Genomic DNA, 15,730 nt, shown 5'->3' on the forward strand with positions numbered 1-15,730 from the left:
ATCTTCCCAGACCAGGGCTCGAACCCGTGTCCCCTGCATTGGCAGGCGGATTCTCAACCACTGCGCCACCAGGGAAGCCCCGGTAGTTCTATTTTTTATTTTTTATGGAAACTCTATTGTGTTTTCTAGAATGGTTGTACCGACTCACACGCAATTTATTTTTGAAGGGTTTAAGGACTTCTCCACTTCCCATTAGAGGAGTCCCCGTACTACTGCTATGTTCCTGAATAAGACATGTCTTGCCACTTAAACAATTTTAGGCTGGGAAATCACACTACTAACAGCCGACAAAAAACAACGCAATGCAGTAGCCATCAAGCAGCAAGCTAGCCAAGCACCAGCGGTGCCCTTTAGGCAGTGGTTGCTGCCGTTGGGTCCCACTGATGCGCCAAGCAGTCCAAGGACCTACCATCTCCGTCTGGCGAAAGCACTCTGCCATGCAGTGCCAGTTGTTCTAAAAACCTACCCTGGATTTGTTTTCAGCATAAATAGTAAGACACACACACAGCGAAAATAATTGTGATGACGGAAGAAGTTCTGTACTAATTTCACAGTCCCCTAGAAACAGGAGGGCCACCTGGGGAGACAGTCTGCACCATCAGCAGGAAGAGAGAGGAGAACTGGGGGCAGGGTCCTTTCTGGAGGTTTTCTCCGGAGGGAATGGGCAAGATAAACAAGAGCAGGAACTAGGATTGGAGAGTTTGAACAGTTACTAGGAACCCTGGGCCATAAGGTTGGTCTCCAGTAGTCTCACACCTGGCCCTGCAGCGATTAGGGCAGGGGATAGAGTCCTGGACTGCAGAGGTCTGATAAAAGGATCCGCCTGGGTAGGGGGTATGGACTCTGAATTGGTTTGCTTGCATATCAAAGTTTTGCTGGCAGGCAAGTTGCTTGTTATCTCTTGGATGTAGTTAATCCTGGAGAGTGGGTTCCCAGTGTCCACCGGCTCCAAATGCCAGAGCATTAGGAGTACATTAAATAAGATAGGACAGTTAATACCATTGACCCTGTGGCACTCGAGCGTTTCTTAGAGGCTTTGGCGGTAAGGATGATACCTTAGTCATAGTAGATATGAAAAATGAACAAGTTCTAGAAACCTGCTGTGCAACACCGTGCCTACAGATAAAAATGCGGTATTGTATACCTGACTATCGGTTAAGAGGGTAGATCTCATTAAATGTTCTTGCCACAATAAAATGAAGTATAATAAAATAAATATAACAGTAGGGAACTACATTATTACAGTATTTTAAGAGGCAAACAAGCAGGAAATGGATCACTAACATACCTATCAGTAAAATTAGCAGAAGTTTGAAAGGTTTGTTACTTACAGTTTACCAGGCAGGGTAGAATATAGCAGGATCCCGGGGGAAGCAAGCTGCTAGCTCTGGAAGGCAGACATCCCGTGGGTGATATTGCTGTAAATGATCCCGGAGACGTTTAGGGGAGGAGTAGGGGAGGCTGCTGTAAGTGTGGAGCGGCACAGCTGGGTTGAGTCCAAGGGGTAATTCTGCGTAAGAGCTTGAGGAGGATGCTAAGTCCTCTTTAGCAGTGAACTCCTGGGCTGGGGTGATGCCATCTGCTGCAAGGTCCTTTCCGACAGTGAGCCAAAATCCTTTTTGAAAGGTGGTAAATCCTCTGTACCCTGGTTCATCTGTTTTGATGCTGGAAAGCCCCACGCAGGGCTGCCAGGCAGCGGATATTCTCTCCGCTCTCAGGTCCCTGGTGGTCTGGACAAGTTGTTCTGGCAGGCTCAGGTTCAGGTGGGGAAGCAGCCCCTCCGTTTCTGAAAAACAACAGCAAGGACAACAATGACCACCACCACCACCACCGACAAAATGACTCCAGTTCTGACTCCAGTTTGTTACTCACTCTATGGTCATGTACAAGAGATTCTGAGGTCCATTTAGGAGCAAATACCCATAGACGGTGTTTCCAAGGATGCTAAAGTTTTCATCCCTACACCTTCTTCTCCAAAAGCCTCTTGAGTCAGGTTCCTGCTCCAGAGTCCATCATCACAACTCTATTTCTCCACTGTCTAATTTATTTTAGTTTAAATTTTAATTTAGCTAATATTTTAAATAGAAAAAAATTCAGATAACTCATAAACCATAACATAATAAGCACCAGTGAAAAATGTCACTCTCTTCACCGTCATCTTTCCCATTTCTCACAACCTCAGCTCTGCCATAAATGATTTTATTCATTTCCTGAGTTTCATTGTGAAAATACAATTACTGTATATATTTATATTCCTAGTTCTCCTTCTCTAACACAAAATTATTATACTTTGCTTTTTTCTCTTAATATATTCTGGAGCTTTTTCCAAATAATATTCAAATGTCATCAGTGAATTTTTAAAAAATAGGGTCTATGGAATTCACATCAGCCTCTAAATTCTTCCTTATAGCAACTGTATTCCAATGGAATACTTCTAATATTGTTGCAAGTCAACCAGTGAAAACATCTGGGAGCTTAAATAGAGGAAAAGGCTCACGAATATAGTTCTCATATTGATGACTTCATCATACAGAAAGGCAATAGGAATTACTGTTTTTTTTTAAAGTTAAAACTCCAGAGAACATAAGTTTTGCAATGATTTTTGAGTTAAAGAAAGGAACAAGGGGACTTCCCTGGTGGCGCAGTGGTTAAGAATCCGCCTGCCAGTGCAGGGGACACGGGTTTGATCCCTGGTCCAGGAAGATCCCACACGCCACGGAGCAGCTAAGCCCATGCATCACAACTACTAAGCCCGCGTTCTACAGCCCTCGAGCCACAACTACTGAGCCCAAGTGCCGCAACTACTGAAGCCCGCATGCCTAGAGCCCGTGCTCCGCAACAAGAGAAGCCACTGCAAAGAGAAGCCCGCGCACCGCAGCGAAGAGTAGCTCCCGCTCGCCACAACTACAGAAAGCCCGCATGCAGCAATGAAGACCCAACACAGCCAAAATAAATAAATTCATTAAAAAAAAAAAGAAAGGAACAAGTGTTAAGTTTAACTGAAGGAAGAATAGGGTGGGAAGGCTAGAACAGAGATGTTAAATCTCACTGTGCATAATTTTAAATTGATCTGGGGGAAAACGTTATGATATTAGAAGTGTAGCCGCTTGCCCTGGCGCCATGCCTCTGCCTACATCCACTCCTGACAAGCAGAAGCAACCAGTAAAAATGTTTTTGGTCTTTAGTTCTGGTGGATCGTCTGTATGTTTAGTTAGAAATAGGCTTATATTGCTATTTAGTGATTTGCCACCTTTAGACATTACGCAGTTGACTCGAACAAGGCTGTGGTTGGGGCACTGTCTCCCCCTGTGCTCTCCTCCCCGTATTTATACTGCCATTCGCCTAGGTCCGCCATATACCTCTGCAACTTTTAGCTATATACTTTAACTTTCATTCCCTTTCACGAACCTCTTGTTCCAACAATCAGAAAGATGAAGACATTAGCACTACTATCCTTTCCTCATCCTTCCTTCTTCTTTTAGATGAAATTTTTGTCAAGGATGGGAAATATCTTACAGGAAAGAATCAAGAACAAGATAAAATGAATGGAGGTATTTTGTGACCATTCTCATTAATTTTTAAATTGTGACTTGAATGGGGCATTTGAGTGAATTCTTTTCCCTTAAAGATGACATTATACCCTTTAAAGAGGTAAAATGCCAAGCTAATGGATAAAAGCTTCATAATGATCTGACTTGTGAATAGGTAGATAGGCACAATAACAGAACTTGGGGGAAATATAATCCAAACTCTAAACCTATGGAATCTAAATTCTTTTATGACTCAGGAATGAGATCTAGGTTTTCCCTATAGCCTTCTTCCTTAAGACATTAGCCTAATGTTAGCTTACACAGCTCACAAAATACGGTATTATTGGAATGATTTCTGGACATAAAAGAGAAGCTTTTATTCTTCCTTTGAAGAAAGAAGAATATGAAATAACATATACATAGGATCGTTTTTCTCCCTGAGGAGGGAACGGGATACATACAATCCCAACCTTGATTCCTAGGGTCTTTTAAATAAATATTTGCTGAATGTATGGGTTTAGATCTGTAGTGGATTAATAAAGGATTGGGGGGAAATTACAACTTTTAGAGCTTCATCTTAAAGATAATTAAACTCCGTCGAAAATGCACCCATTGCCACTTCACAGAAATCTGGTCTGGAAGGACTGCTAATCTGATGCGGGATGGCACTTCCTCTAATTTTACATGATAGTATCATGTTGGAAAAAAGTGCAGCCAACCAAACTAAAATGCAATGGTTTCCTGTAACTTAGTATTTTTATTTCATACTTAGTGAAAGAACACTTTCAGACTTAGATACAGACTATTATGTATCAATCTTGTGCATGCATAAAAAAGGAAGATATAAGTAAAACTGGTTATGGTGTTCCCCAAATTTCTTCACTTTCCAACTTTTCTAAATCACTTTTGGAATCAGTTGTTGATGGCTGTGGTTTTCCATACAGTACTGTCTTTTGTGCCACCAAAAGTGTTGGTGGTGCACCAAGCCTTCAAAAAGTGCTCCACTGGGGGCTTCCCTGGTGGCGCAGTGGTTGAGAATCTGCCTGCCAATGCAGGGGACACGGGTTCGAGCCCTGGTCTGGGAAGATCCCACATGCCACGGAGCAACTGTGCCCGTGAGCCACAATTACTGAGCCTGCGCGTCTGGAGCCTGTGCTCCGCAACAAGAGAGGCCGTGATAGTGAGAGGCCCGCGCACCGCGATGAAGAGTGGCCCCCGCTCTCCACAACTAGAGAAAGCCCTTGCACAGAAACGAAGACCCAACACAGCCATAAAAAAATAAAAAAAAAAAAAGTGCTCCACTATCAACTCCAGGATTTTTTCCAAGCTGCAGATCCTATTCCTCAAGTTTTGATGCCAGCACTTTCTTGATCTATCCTGAAGAGTTCAATGGATGGTTTTCAGGTAACATCCAGGACTCATTTTCCTTCCTCAATGATTTTTTTGGACTAAAACTTAAGAGCAGTTGTAACTGACTAACCGTACCATCAGGAATAATAACTATGTAATTTCACTTTTTTTGGGGGGGGATGTTAGGCTTACTATTTAACTGTTCAGATATAGGTTTCCAAAGTGCATTAAGAACTAATGTACTTGGTGAGTAATTCAGGGCTCCCACGGTTTAATAGCTTGTAGCCAGTGCCATATCTCTCTTTTGTAAGTGCCAAAATCTCTTTTTGGTCTTGGGAAAATCTTCCCTCTTTTTCTAAGAAAAACTCCCTTTAAGTCTGAGAGACTCCTATGTCTCTCCCTCCTCTTAATTCCGCCTCCTGTTAATTCCCTCCTATTAGGGTTGTGGGCTTTATTATATTAAAAAATGCACTTAACTCAGTTGAAATAAGGACAATGTGAACAGCTACATTCAAGTTTCTATGTGTGGAGGGAAGGACAACTAGGTTAATATAATAGCCACCTGGCCAATAATATTGAGACCAGTTTGTAAAATGCACCCCGATTTCAGAGATGTTAAAGAGTGAAAAATGTGTGTCTTAGCATCTGTGAAATACATCATGTCATGGTGGCTGGGTTAACGGGTGATGGGTTTTCTTTGATCAGTTCCAAGGCTGGGATTTGGAAAGGGCTTGCCTTAAAAGAAATCAGTACTTTTTGGTGTGTTTAAAAAATCTAAAGGGGTTGACGAACGAACAGTTGCAATAGCCCTCGTTTAAAGCGGGGGAGAAAGTTGTAACAGGGGGAAAGATGTAGTGGGGGAGGCAGGAGCTGAGAATTACATAAAGAATGGAAACTACGGATGCCAAAGCAATGGTTAGGTTTAAAAAAGGGGGGGGACGATGTCACAAGCTCACCAAAAAAGCATAATGATAGTTATGGCAAAGAGCAAAGTAGCTCATGTTGAGATTATTTTTACGTAAGACATAAGCTCTCCAACTGGAGGCCCTCTTCATTTTAGGTATGATAATTTTCTTTATGACAGATTATTATGATATATTCAGTACTGTGATTGATTTAGGTTTGTATCCATTATACACAAAAATGTTTTTGCACACCACTATATTTGTAGTGAGTGGTACAGAATATAATTAAATGACAGTAGATTCTGGTCAATATTCGGAACCCTTTCACATGCAATGCAGGTCTCTGAATACCTAACTTCTTTAAACCTCACTTTTCTCATTTGTCCAAGGGGGTCATAATAGCATTCGTCCTAAGATCCTATAAAGGGTTGCCCTGAGTATGAATTGCAAGAATACACACGTAAACCTTCAACACGGTGCCTAGCACAAAGTAAGCGCTCATTAAAGAGCAGCTTTTGTTAGGTGCACCTCGTGCGGGAAACACACGAAAACAGCGCGAACGACTAGCTCTCTTAGCTCCATTTTCTACAGTTCCTATGTGGCTTTGAATTGGCAAGCAATTTCTATTTGGTCCCTCAAAGGCTAAAACCTTGATGTCTACCCTGCGCTATGAGTCTAGTCATTTGGGTTGGAACACGTTTGATTTCACAAGCTCCGGACTCGGGCCCTGACCCTGGAGGAAGTGTTTCCTTTCAAGATGTGGGGAGGGGACAGCGCGGCGGGAGGAAGGGTACTCCAACCACCAGGGGCGGGGGCGGGCAGGGGGCGGTCCCGTGGCTCCTGCGTCAGAGGGGCCCCTGTTTTCGCACCTTCGTTGACGTCAAACCTTAATGAGGGCTGCAACGCTACATTCCCCGTGGATGTCTACGTGGGCTGAGTCGTGACACGGGCCCCGGGTCCTGCGAGTGACGCTCTCGCTCTGCTTATCCTCCCGCACTGGCGGGAGAGACGGTGGCTCCAATTTCTGGCTCCGCGGGCGGCGGGCGGCGGGCGGCTCTCTGGACAGCCCGGGCGTCTGGGCGTCGTGGTGGATCCGGAATAGGAAGGGAGCGTACTCCCTGGGTCCTTGGCCTCCACCCAGGCCGGGAAGGAATCAGGGCGGCCTCCACCGAGGTGAGAACGGCCGCAGGGCGGAGTGGGGGCGGGGCGAGCGCGGGAGGGGCGGGGCCGGGCGGCGCGCAGCAGGGGAGACGATCGCGGGCTCCGAGAGCGCGGCCGGGGGTGGGGCCTGCTCGTCTCGCTCGCTGGGTGGCTTCTTCTTCCAGACGGACGCGTAGACTGCTCGCCCGGCTCCAGCGCCCGCTTCGCAGGTCCTTGGCTTCCCCTCACCCTGAGTCCTTTTCTGCCCCTCCTGCGTGAGCGGGGCCGGCGTCTCCGGGCCGGAATCGAGGTGGCTGGGGCGTGGGTGGAGGTGGCGCGCAGGCTGCTTTGCCCGTCTGTCGGGGGCCCCAGGTCGGAGGGTCTCGCGGACTAGGCCTTGGGCTGGGGCTGGGGAGGAGGCGGCCTGCGGAGGTCGGATTTAGGGCTTTGTACCCGCGGGAAGTGCAGGGGCACCTACGGGGCCGAGATCCGGAGCCACCTGTCCACAAATCCCTTTCCCCCAGTGCCCTGCGTTGTGTCCAGCTGTCCCCAAATCTAGCCTTTACCGGCCTCTGGCGATCGGAATTTATATTGGAAACGTTAGATTTTTTGTGTTAACAATCATTTTACTATTGTCGTGCAACAGTTGTGTAAATCTGGTCAAATTACGCCGTTGTTATCACGTGCTCCTAAGGCCCTTTCCAGTTCCTAACATTTTCCGGCGCGATGAATTTGGCAGCGCTTGGAAGAGATACTGACTCTCACGGAACTAAAACGTTTTTTACCCCTTCAAATTGAATTTTGTTTACCTTTGTTTTTGTTTTTTACAGCAATTATGTACTATCGGGGGGAAAAATCGCTGAAAAAGCTATAGCAATCTCATCCTCAAGAGAGAGTCACTATTAACAATTTGGGATACATAAACAGATATTCGTGTTACATAAATGGGGTGTTAATGTGATCTACTGTTTAATACATGAAGGACTTTTTCTATATCAGTGCATAAACATCTTTCCACTGCCTTCTCAACTTGTACTGATTTGGACCCAAAGCCTGTAAAGCAAGAATTTTCTTCTCCCTGAACCTTGACCAGTGGCCAACCTTAGCAAAGAAACTCCTAAAAGATTTAATAAAATATCACTGCAGTGGCCAAGATGTTGGATAGAAATAAGCTGAATTCAGGGTAACAATCATTTTCTATGAAGTATTGTTTGCTCTGCTTAATAATTTGAGGCAATGTTTTTTTTTTAAATTGCAGTTTTCAAACCATTAGTGAATTGTGAAATTAATGTAGTGAATCATAACCACTAGTTTCATAAGCCGAAATAAGATAACATAGAAAATACCAGAATGCATTACCTGTAATGAAGATATTGTTTTGTGAAACTTTTAAAGTTTGCGTGTGTGTGTGGTGTGTGCATGTGTGTCTACATATGCTGGGTTGTGATATAAAAGGTACTGCTTCCCGTGTGCCATGCTAATCAGATTTGAAAGTCACTAACCCAAGGTACTGTCAGCACTCATCTCAGAAAGGGAGGGGAAAAAAAAAAAGAATGGGAGCGATGATGCAATTAAGTTTAACAATAGTTCTACTTTTTTCTTTGGAACATTTGACAGTGTTTATTGTAGCAAATTAGATCTTAATTATTTGTTTTCACCTAATATTAAAACAATCAATTAGCATTCCTGAAAATACAGAGAGAAAGCCTTTTAAAGAAGTTCAGAGGTTAAGAGCATAAACTGCTCAGATTGACCTAGGGTCAAATCCCAGCTACACTGGTTATTTGTGTGTGACCTGGAACATGATAGTGCTTCTCTCTGAACTTCAGTTTCTTGATTTGTAAAGTGGGAGTTACCGGAACACCAACCTTATAAGGCTGTTTGATATTCAGATGAGATAATGCATGTGAAACTGTTGATTTAGTGCCTGCACAGTTTAAGTACTCACTACAAGTTAGCTATTAAGACTGAATGGAGGTATCCAGGATAATTCTTGTCGCCAGAGGTAAACCCATAGAAGGTGGATAATCCAAAAGAGTGGGAAATTGAAAATTAGTTAATAATGTTATAAGGAAAGGGACACTGAATTAAGATGGTCTTTTTATGTCATTTAGCCATTGTTTTGTGACTGCTCCCCAATTGTTTTTCTATTGCTAGAAAAGTAATTTAGATTATCTTATTCAGTAGACCAAATGCCCTTCTATTGTCTTTACTTATTTATTATTGAGCTGATGTCTCTATTGTCAAGCAATTGAAAAATATTTCCCACAGGGATTCTGGGTTTTGTTAGCTCTTATTCAGTACCACTGTCAGCTTGAGAAACTCACACACTTATAATTCAAGGCACTTCAAAAATGTGTTTATTTATCTCTGCAGTAGGTACAGATCTCAGGTATGCAAGAAACAGTCTTAAAAAAAAAAGCACTTTATTTCTATTTGAGACAGTTCTGCTGAAGTTATCTCAGGCATTTCAAAGATCTCTCTTCACTGCCCCAGATTGGTTTTGCAGTTTTAAATGTTACATAAACCAATGAAATAAGAGTGTAAGCATTGTCATTTTTTATAGCACTTTATTTTTATGAAAAATATAAATCAAATGCTTTGGCCTCAAAAAAAGGCTGTTGCAAAAGCACTTAATTGGGTATCACAACTGTAAAAGGTTGGGGGAAATCTTAAACATTAATTGTAATACTTCTCTCAGTTTTGAAAATGTCTTTAAGTTCTTATTCTGTTTTAGAGGAACCAAAATGGAAATGTTACCGAACCGAACTTGGGTCTGCTCGCCCGCTGCACAGCAAAGCCAATCTACTGACACCGGGTTGTGGTGAAGGAAAGTACAGCGTTTATTTGCAGGGTGCCAAGCAAGGAAAACAGGCAGCTCGTGTTCAAAAGACCCGAACTCCCCGATGGCTTTCAGGGAAGGGTTTTTTAAGGCCAACATTTGGGGCGAGGGTTGCAGCTCGTGGACTTTCTTCTGATTGGTTGGTGGTGAGGTAACAGGGTGATTTTTGGGGATTCTTAATCATTAACCTTTTGGTTCCAACCAGTCTGGGGTCTGCCTTCTTGTTAGCATGTAGTCACCATCCTCCACTAGGTGGGGGGGGGGGGGGTCTTAGTTTCTGCAGAAAAACTCAAAGATATACTTCAGATTGTTATGTATATCCCTTGAGGAGGAACTAGGACTTTGTTTTACCACTGAAATATTGTTTAAGCTATCATTACTTTTCTTGCCTAACTGCCTTTCCTTTGTTTCTGCATTCCCTCACTTCCCTAATTCGTAACTGTTTGAGTCTGCTTTTTGGAACCAGGGAAGGCCTAGGAGACTAAAGCCTTTTTCTACAAACAAGAAATGGGGGACATGGAGGGGCTTTTGTACCTGGGAGGGCCCCACAGGGTCCTGCTTGGTCTCAGTCCCCCCTTTTCTTTGATACTTCTCAATCCTAAAGGGAGCAGGGGTGGGACAAGAAAGGGAATAAAGTTTTGGATAGAGAGGTTAATCATAAACTCGTCAGGGGAACTTGGTCTTAGGGGTACTTGGTTTCAGAAACTCCTTGAGGGTAAATCATGATGTGTTTATGAAAATATGAAAAAAATAAGACTTGGAACTCCAGCTGTCCTATCCACAAAAAGCCCTCAATGAAACAAAAAAGTCTATATTGACCTTATATCAAACATGTATTCATTTGTATGTTTTAAGTTAGATAAAATATTAAGGTTATGTGTGTATGTATTTTAAAAATCATCTTATTGGCCAATTTTTAAAAAGTTAACTCACCAACTACTGGGTCTTATCAGATAAGAGGACTTTTATCTTACACTGATAAAATGAAATAGTATGCAATAGTATGCAATCTTTAAACATTCTGTTTGGAATTATATATAATCTCATATAGAGGTGCTCATCATATATGGTTAAATGAGAGGAGACTATAGAATAGAATGGGTAGTACCATTCCATTTTTGTAAAAACATGTTTAGAACAAAGAAGAATATATGGCAAATGTAAATGGTGGGTAGTGGAATTACAGCTGATTTTATGCTCTTTATTTCTTAATTTTTATAATTGTACTATAATTTTGTTTTACTTTCATAATAAAAATTAATAAATTAATAAATATCATAAAATTAATAAAAGTCATTTCTTAAAGAAAAAAATTAATGTGTGTTTTCCTAATTTATAAGTATAAATAAGACTAAGTCTTTGCTCTAAGGGATACTGACTCTTTGAACTTGGATGTTTTGGGTATTAACTAATTCTCCAATATTCTAGGAAATAGTGCTGAATAGTTTAACAGTTATATTCCTTATCCTATGAAAAGCATCTTTGAGTAGGAAAGAACTGTTGTTCCAGAATTTTCTTAAAGCACTCCTTGAGTACACTGCTTTCCAAAAAATTTATACACTGCCTGAAGATATGGTCTAAATCTTTAGCCTGCTTTTAAATCCTATCATGTTAAAACTCAGTCTACTTTTCTTGCCTTAGTGCCCCTTAAATTCTTAAATGAAAACTTAGCTCCAGATGAATTTGTCAACTCACTATCTCCAAAAGTATCTTGTGCTTTCTTGCTTTTATACTTTGCTTCTTTGTTACTTGGAATAGCTTTTCCTGACAGTTGTGTAAACAAATTCTACCCAGTTTCCAATGTCTAGTTAAAAAAACCATATCCACTGTGACATCCCTGGTTCCTCCAGCTAAAACTGAATTTTGCAGCTAAACCTATTTGTACTTATTATTTGTGCCTAGGCATTTCTCAGATACCACCTGATATTTTTGCATTTATTTCCCAATTCCATCTAAACTTCTTGAGAGCAAGAAAGCTTGTCTTGTATTTCTCTCTATCCCTTGATGCTCCTAGCATAGAACCCTGCACAGGGTAGGTGCTAAATGTTTATTCCTTGATCATACAGTGGTGTCAAGTGTTGAGTCCAAGTGCTGGAATTTCTTGTTAACCAGTGATCCTGGGTAGGGGGGTTAACACTTTGCCCAGGACAATGTGGAGGAATGAAAAATGGATAATTTGGTTTAATTGTCAATTGATATAGATAGGTGATAAGGAATTGACAGTATTTTTTATTAAAACTAACACAAAAACTAAGAGTTGTGTAGTTAGTTCAGGACCCAAACTTAAGTTTCACATAAATATTTCTTTGAAAAGTTTCTCATGAAGCTCATTTTGGGTTTGATGGCCTCTTTGTTCTTAACCCTACCAGAGGCACAGCTGTGCCTTGCATTCTTACAGCTACTGTTCCCAGAACCCAGAGATCTGAAGTATTTGACGGTGGGTTATATGCACCATCAGAGTTACTCTGTTCCAGAACATCTTAAGAGGTCATGTGGGATTCAGTGCGTCATAGTATGTAAAGTGCTTTGTGTTCAAAAGTTAGTAGTTTTTCTCCTATTACTGGAAACATAGTCGTGTCACTCTTCAAACTTAAATTGTGACTTGAGGGTATTTAATTTGGTTAATGGTAGACACTCATAGGGCTTATCATTTTTTGTTAAACAGTTTTATTTTAATTTATAGATGTTTGCCAGGACTAAATATAGCTGATGAAATATCTGACCTTTTCTGCTCAAGGTAAATGATTTGTTACTTTATAAAAATACCAGGTACCAATAGAATTCGGAGTTTGTATAAAAAGACCCATTTGGTCATGTAAAGTAATGTAATCCCGGGCCCCAAAGAAATGATCCCTTTAAGAATTTTGTTAGTACATGAAAAATGACGTATTATTGGTTCAACCTATATCAGAATCACCTTGGAACATTTTAAATATGTGTAATATGCATGTGCCTGGCTTCCCACCAGGGGATTTTGATTCCATAAGTTTTTGGGGTTCTAGCATGTGAATTTTTCCAAATGCCAACAGGTGCTTTTGGTTTATTGTAGCTCTGTTTCATTGTGGCATGGCACTAGAGATGATGAAATGGCAGGTAATAATGCCATGGGAGTTAAAGTCCATAAGGGTTAAAGATCAAAAAATATTTAAAGTATTTAAATTTTGTGTGCGTGTGTGTGTGATGTTAGACTCATACTTTCATTTTGCCTTTTATTCAATGAATGTTTTAATTATATTTTAAATAAAGCACTAAAAAGTTTATTTAATGATTTTCAGAGTTCAGGTTTAAACTCTAGAGTTCTCTCAGCCTGAAAATTGCCACATCTATGAATACAACTTAAACTTTCTTTCATTTTGTTGCTTCAGGTTAATAAGTGACGTAAATTAATGGAAAAAAGACCAAATTTTAAATAAATAATTTCTTATATATTCTTTATTTCAGAAGCTGGTTTAATTGATTTATTTTCCCTATAAGTGAGAAGTCAGAAACTATCAAAGTTTCTCATAATAAAAAGTAATGGGTAAGTGAATGTTATGAAAGCATTTTGATTTAATGAAGTTTTTCTATTCTTATTGGTTTTAAGGCTGTGGTTTCAATTTTTGAACATTGATTTTAATGAATAAACTTTTTCTGTTGCAGGATAATCTTATCAGAAACGCTCATAACATTATAGGATCATTCTCTTTATTTTTTTTTGACAGATAAGAGTGTTTAAAATAATTAGAATTAAAACCTTGATGAAATTATCTCTTAAAATACTATTTTCACTTTCACAAAACAGCAAAAAAAACTCATTGTATTTAATTTATTACTTAAATTTGTTATATTTTGTGTAAGTGAATAAATTGTGTGTGTATCATAATTACTCGGGAAATTTAAAAATTCTGAATTCTAGGCTCTATTCTCAGATTTACTAAATCAGAATTTTGGGGTATGATTTTTATATTCAGCCTGGTTTGGAAACCAGTATGTAATGCAGTATGTAATGATGAAGGATTATAGTTTTGGGGAGGAGGGTAGAAACTTGGAAACTATTCTTTATTTGTAGAGAAATCTTATTGCACTAGTTGGAAAAAAATTCTTCATATTCGTTTTGTTTATGTAATTGTCAGAAGAGAAATGTCTTTTGTTTCAGAGGCTATATTAGTTGCTATTTTGTTTTTTAGCAACTTTGTTGCATAAATTACTTTAAAATCTGCCTCTGTGGATTAAGCAGAAAATAAATGTAGTATCTACTCTCATGCTAGAGAATAAGATGTTATATACGACACTGAGAGTTCACATAATCTGGCATTTTGTGTAGAAACATAATGGGAAAATTAATAAGCTTTGTTAAAGTATAGTAAATATACTATAGTAACAACTTAGAAATAGTAATTTGTCTTTATAAATTGAGTACTGTATTCAATACTGAATCACTTTCTGATAACTCTTAACTTAGAAAATCAATAAAAAATGTAGTCATCTAGGCTTCAAATACTGGCAACACACTACTCTTTTAGAAGATGCATAGGTCTCAGAGAAAGACAAATACTGTATGATATCATATATATCCACGTATATGTGGAATCTAAAAAATAAACTAGTGAATATAACAGAAAACAAACAGACTCACAGATAAAGAGAACAAACTAGTGGTTACCGGGGGGAGAGGGAAGAGAAGAGGGGCAAGATAAGGGTAGGGAATTAAGACGTACAAACTACTATGTATAAAATAGATAAGCTACATGGATATATGGTATAACACAGGGAATATGGCCAATATTTTATAATAACTATAAATGGAATATACCCTTTAAAAATTGTGAATTGTACTATGTTGTACACCTGAAACTTACATTGTGCCTCAACTATTCCTCAATTAAAAAAGAAAAGAAGATTCAGAGGTCTCATTTTATTCCAGGCTCATTGATTGGTTCAGTAGCTCATGGTAGCCTTGTCTGTTTTCACAATTATTAGAAATATGAGTGGGTAGGACCCAAGAATGAATTTCTGGTCTCTAATATTATCATAGCTATTTTCCTCATGGTAGTAAGGAATTTACTGTGCTTTTGCCATTTTTGTTTTTTTCCAGTTTGAGTATTCCAGGACAATAGCCATCTGACTTTGGTTATTCAATATGCAGAACAGACAAGGATATTGCAGCTATTGCTGTGTGCACTATAATAACCTGGAACAGGTGAGAAGATCCTATTACTATGGTTATACCACAAAGGACCTAGTCGTAACTTTCCCTTCTTTTACGTTTGATTAAATTCATTTATTCCTTCATTGAACAGACCATATTGAGAATCTACTAATGGGCAGATACTGTTTAAGTTTCCAGGGATATGGCCATGAACAAAATCAGTTTCCTTTATTCATGAAGCTTATACTTGAGTGCAGTAAGACAGAAAGTAAGTAGTCATATAAATTTAGTACATAGTATGTCAGATTGTGATAAATGTTATGAGGAAAATAAAATAGGAAAGAGTGTGCGATTTTAGGTAGAGTGGCCAGGTAAGGTTAAGGAAGTGACATTTGAGTTGAGATTTGAATGAAATGCAGGGCCCAGGCTTGCTTATATCTGGGGGAAGAATTTCTGGGTAGAGGGACAGGAGAGCAAGGATAGAGACCCTGAGGCAGAAGAGTGGTTAGCATGCTAACTAAAAGCCGGGAGGCCAATGTGGTTGCAGTGGAGGTCAGGTGGGGGGGTGGATATTAAGTGACAGGTGAAGAATTCAGAGCATTAGATTTTGTAAGTCATTGTAAGACAAGGTAAGGACTTTGAATTTTATGCTTTGATGCACAAAAGTTTTAAATTTTGCTATAGTTGAATTTGTCTTCTATTGTTACTTGTGTTTTTGGTGTCATAAAAATTGCCTAATCCAAGTTCATGAAGATTGATTCCTATGTTTTCCTGTAAGAGTTTTATAGTTTAGCTCTTACTTTTAGGTCTTTGATTCACTTTGAGTTAATTTTTG

The 15,730-nt window shown here is 39.9% G+C and overlaps 1 protein-coding gene across 1 annotated transcript in view; it reads left to right on the top strand.

Annotated features, from left to right (window-relative positions):
• The first annotated feature begins 7,066 nt into the window (after positions 1–7,066).
• Positions 7,067–15,730, top strand: part of ZDBF2 (zinc finger DBF-type containing 2) — a 31,507-nt gene continuing 22,843 nt past the window's right edge. The window contains exons 1-3 of the mRNA XM_007190613.3: positions 7,067–12,504; positions 13,209–13,287; positions 14,842–14,946. Of these exons, the coding sequence (XP_007190675.3) occupies positions 14,887–14,946 (60 nt within the window). The 5' untranslated portion in view covers positions 7,067–12,504; positions 13,209–13,287; positions 14,842–14,886. The remainder of the gene's footprint in view (positions 12,505–13,208; positions 13,288–14,841; positions 14,947–15,730) is intronic.

Source organism: Balaenoptera acutorostrata, chromosome 8 (genome assembly GCF_949987535.1).
Source record: "Balaenoptera acutorostrata chromosome 8, mBalAcu1.1, whole genome shotgun sequence".
Lineage (NCBI taxonomy): Eukaryota > Metazoa > Chordata > Mammalia > Artiodactyla > Balaenopteridae > Balaenoptera > Balaenoptera acutorostrata.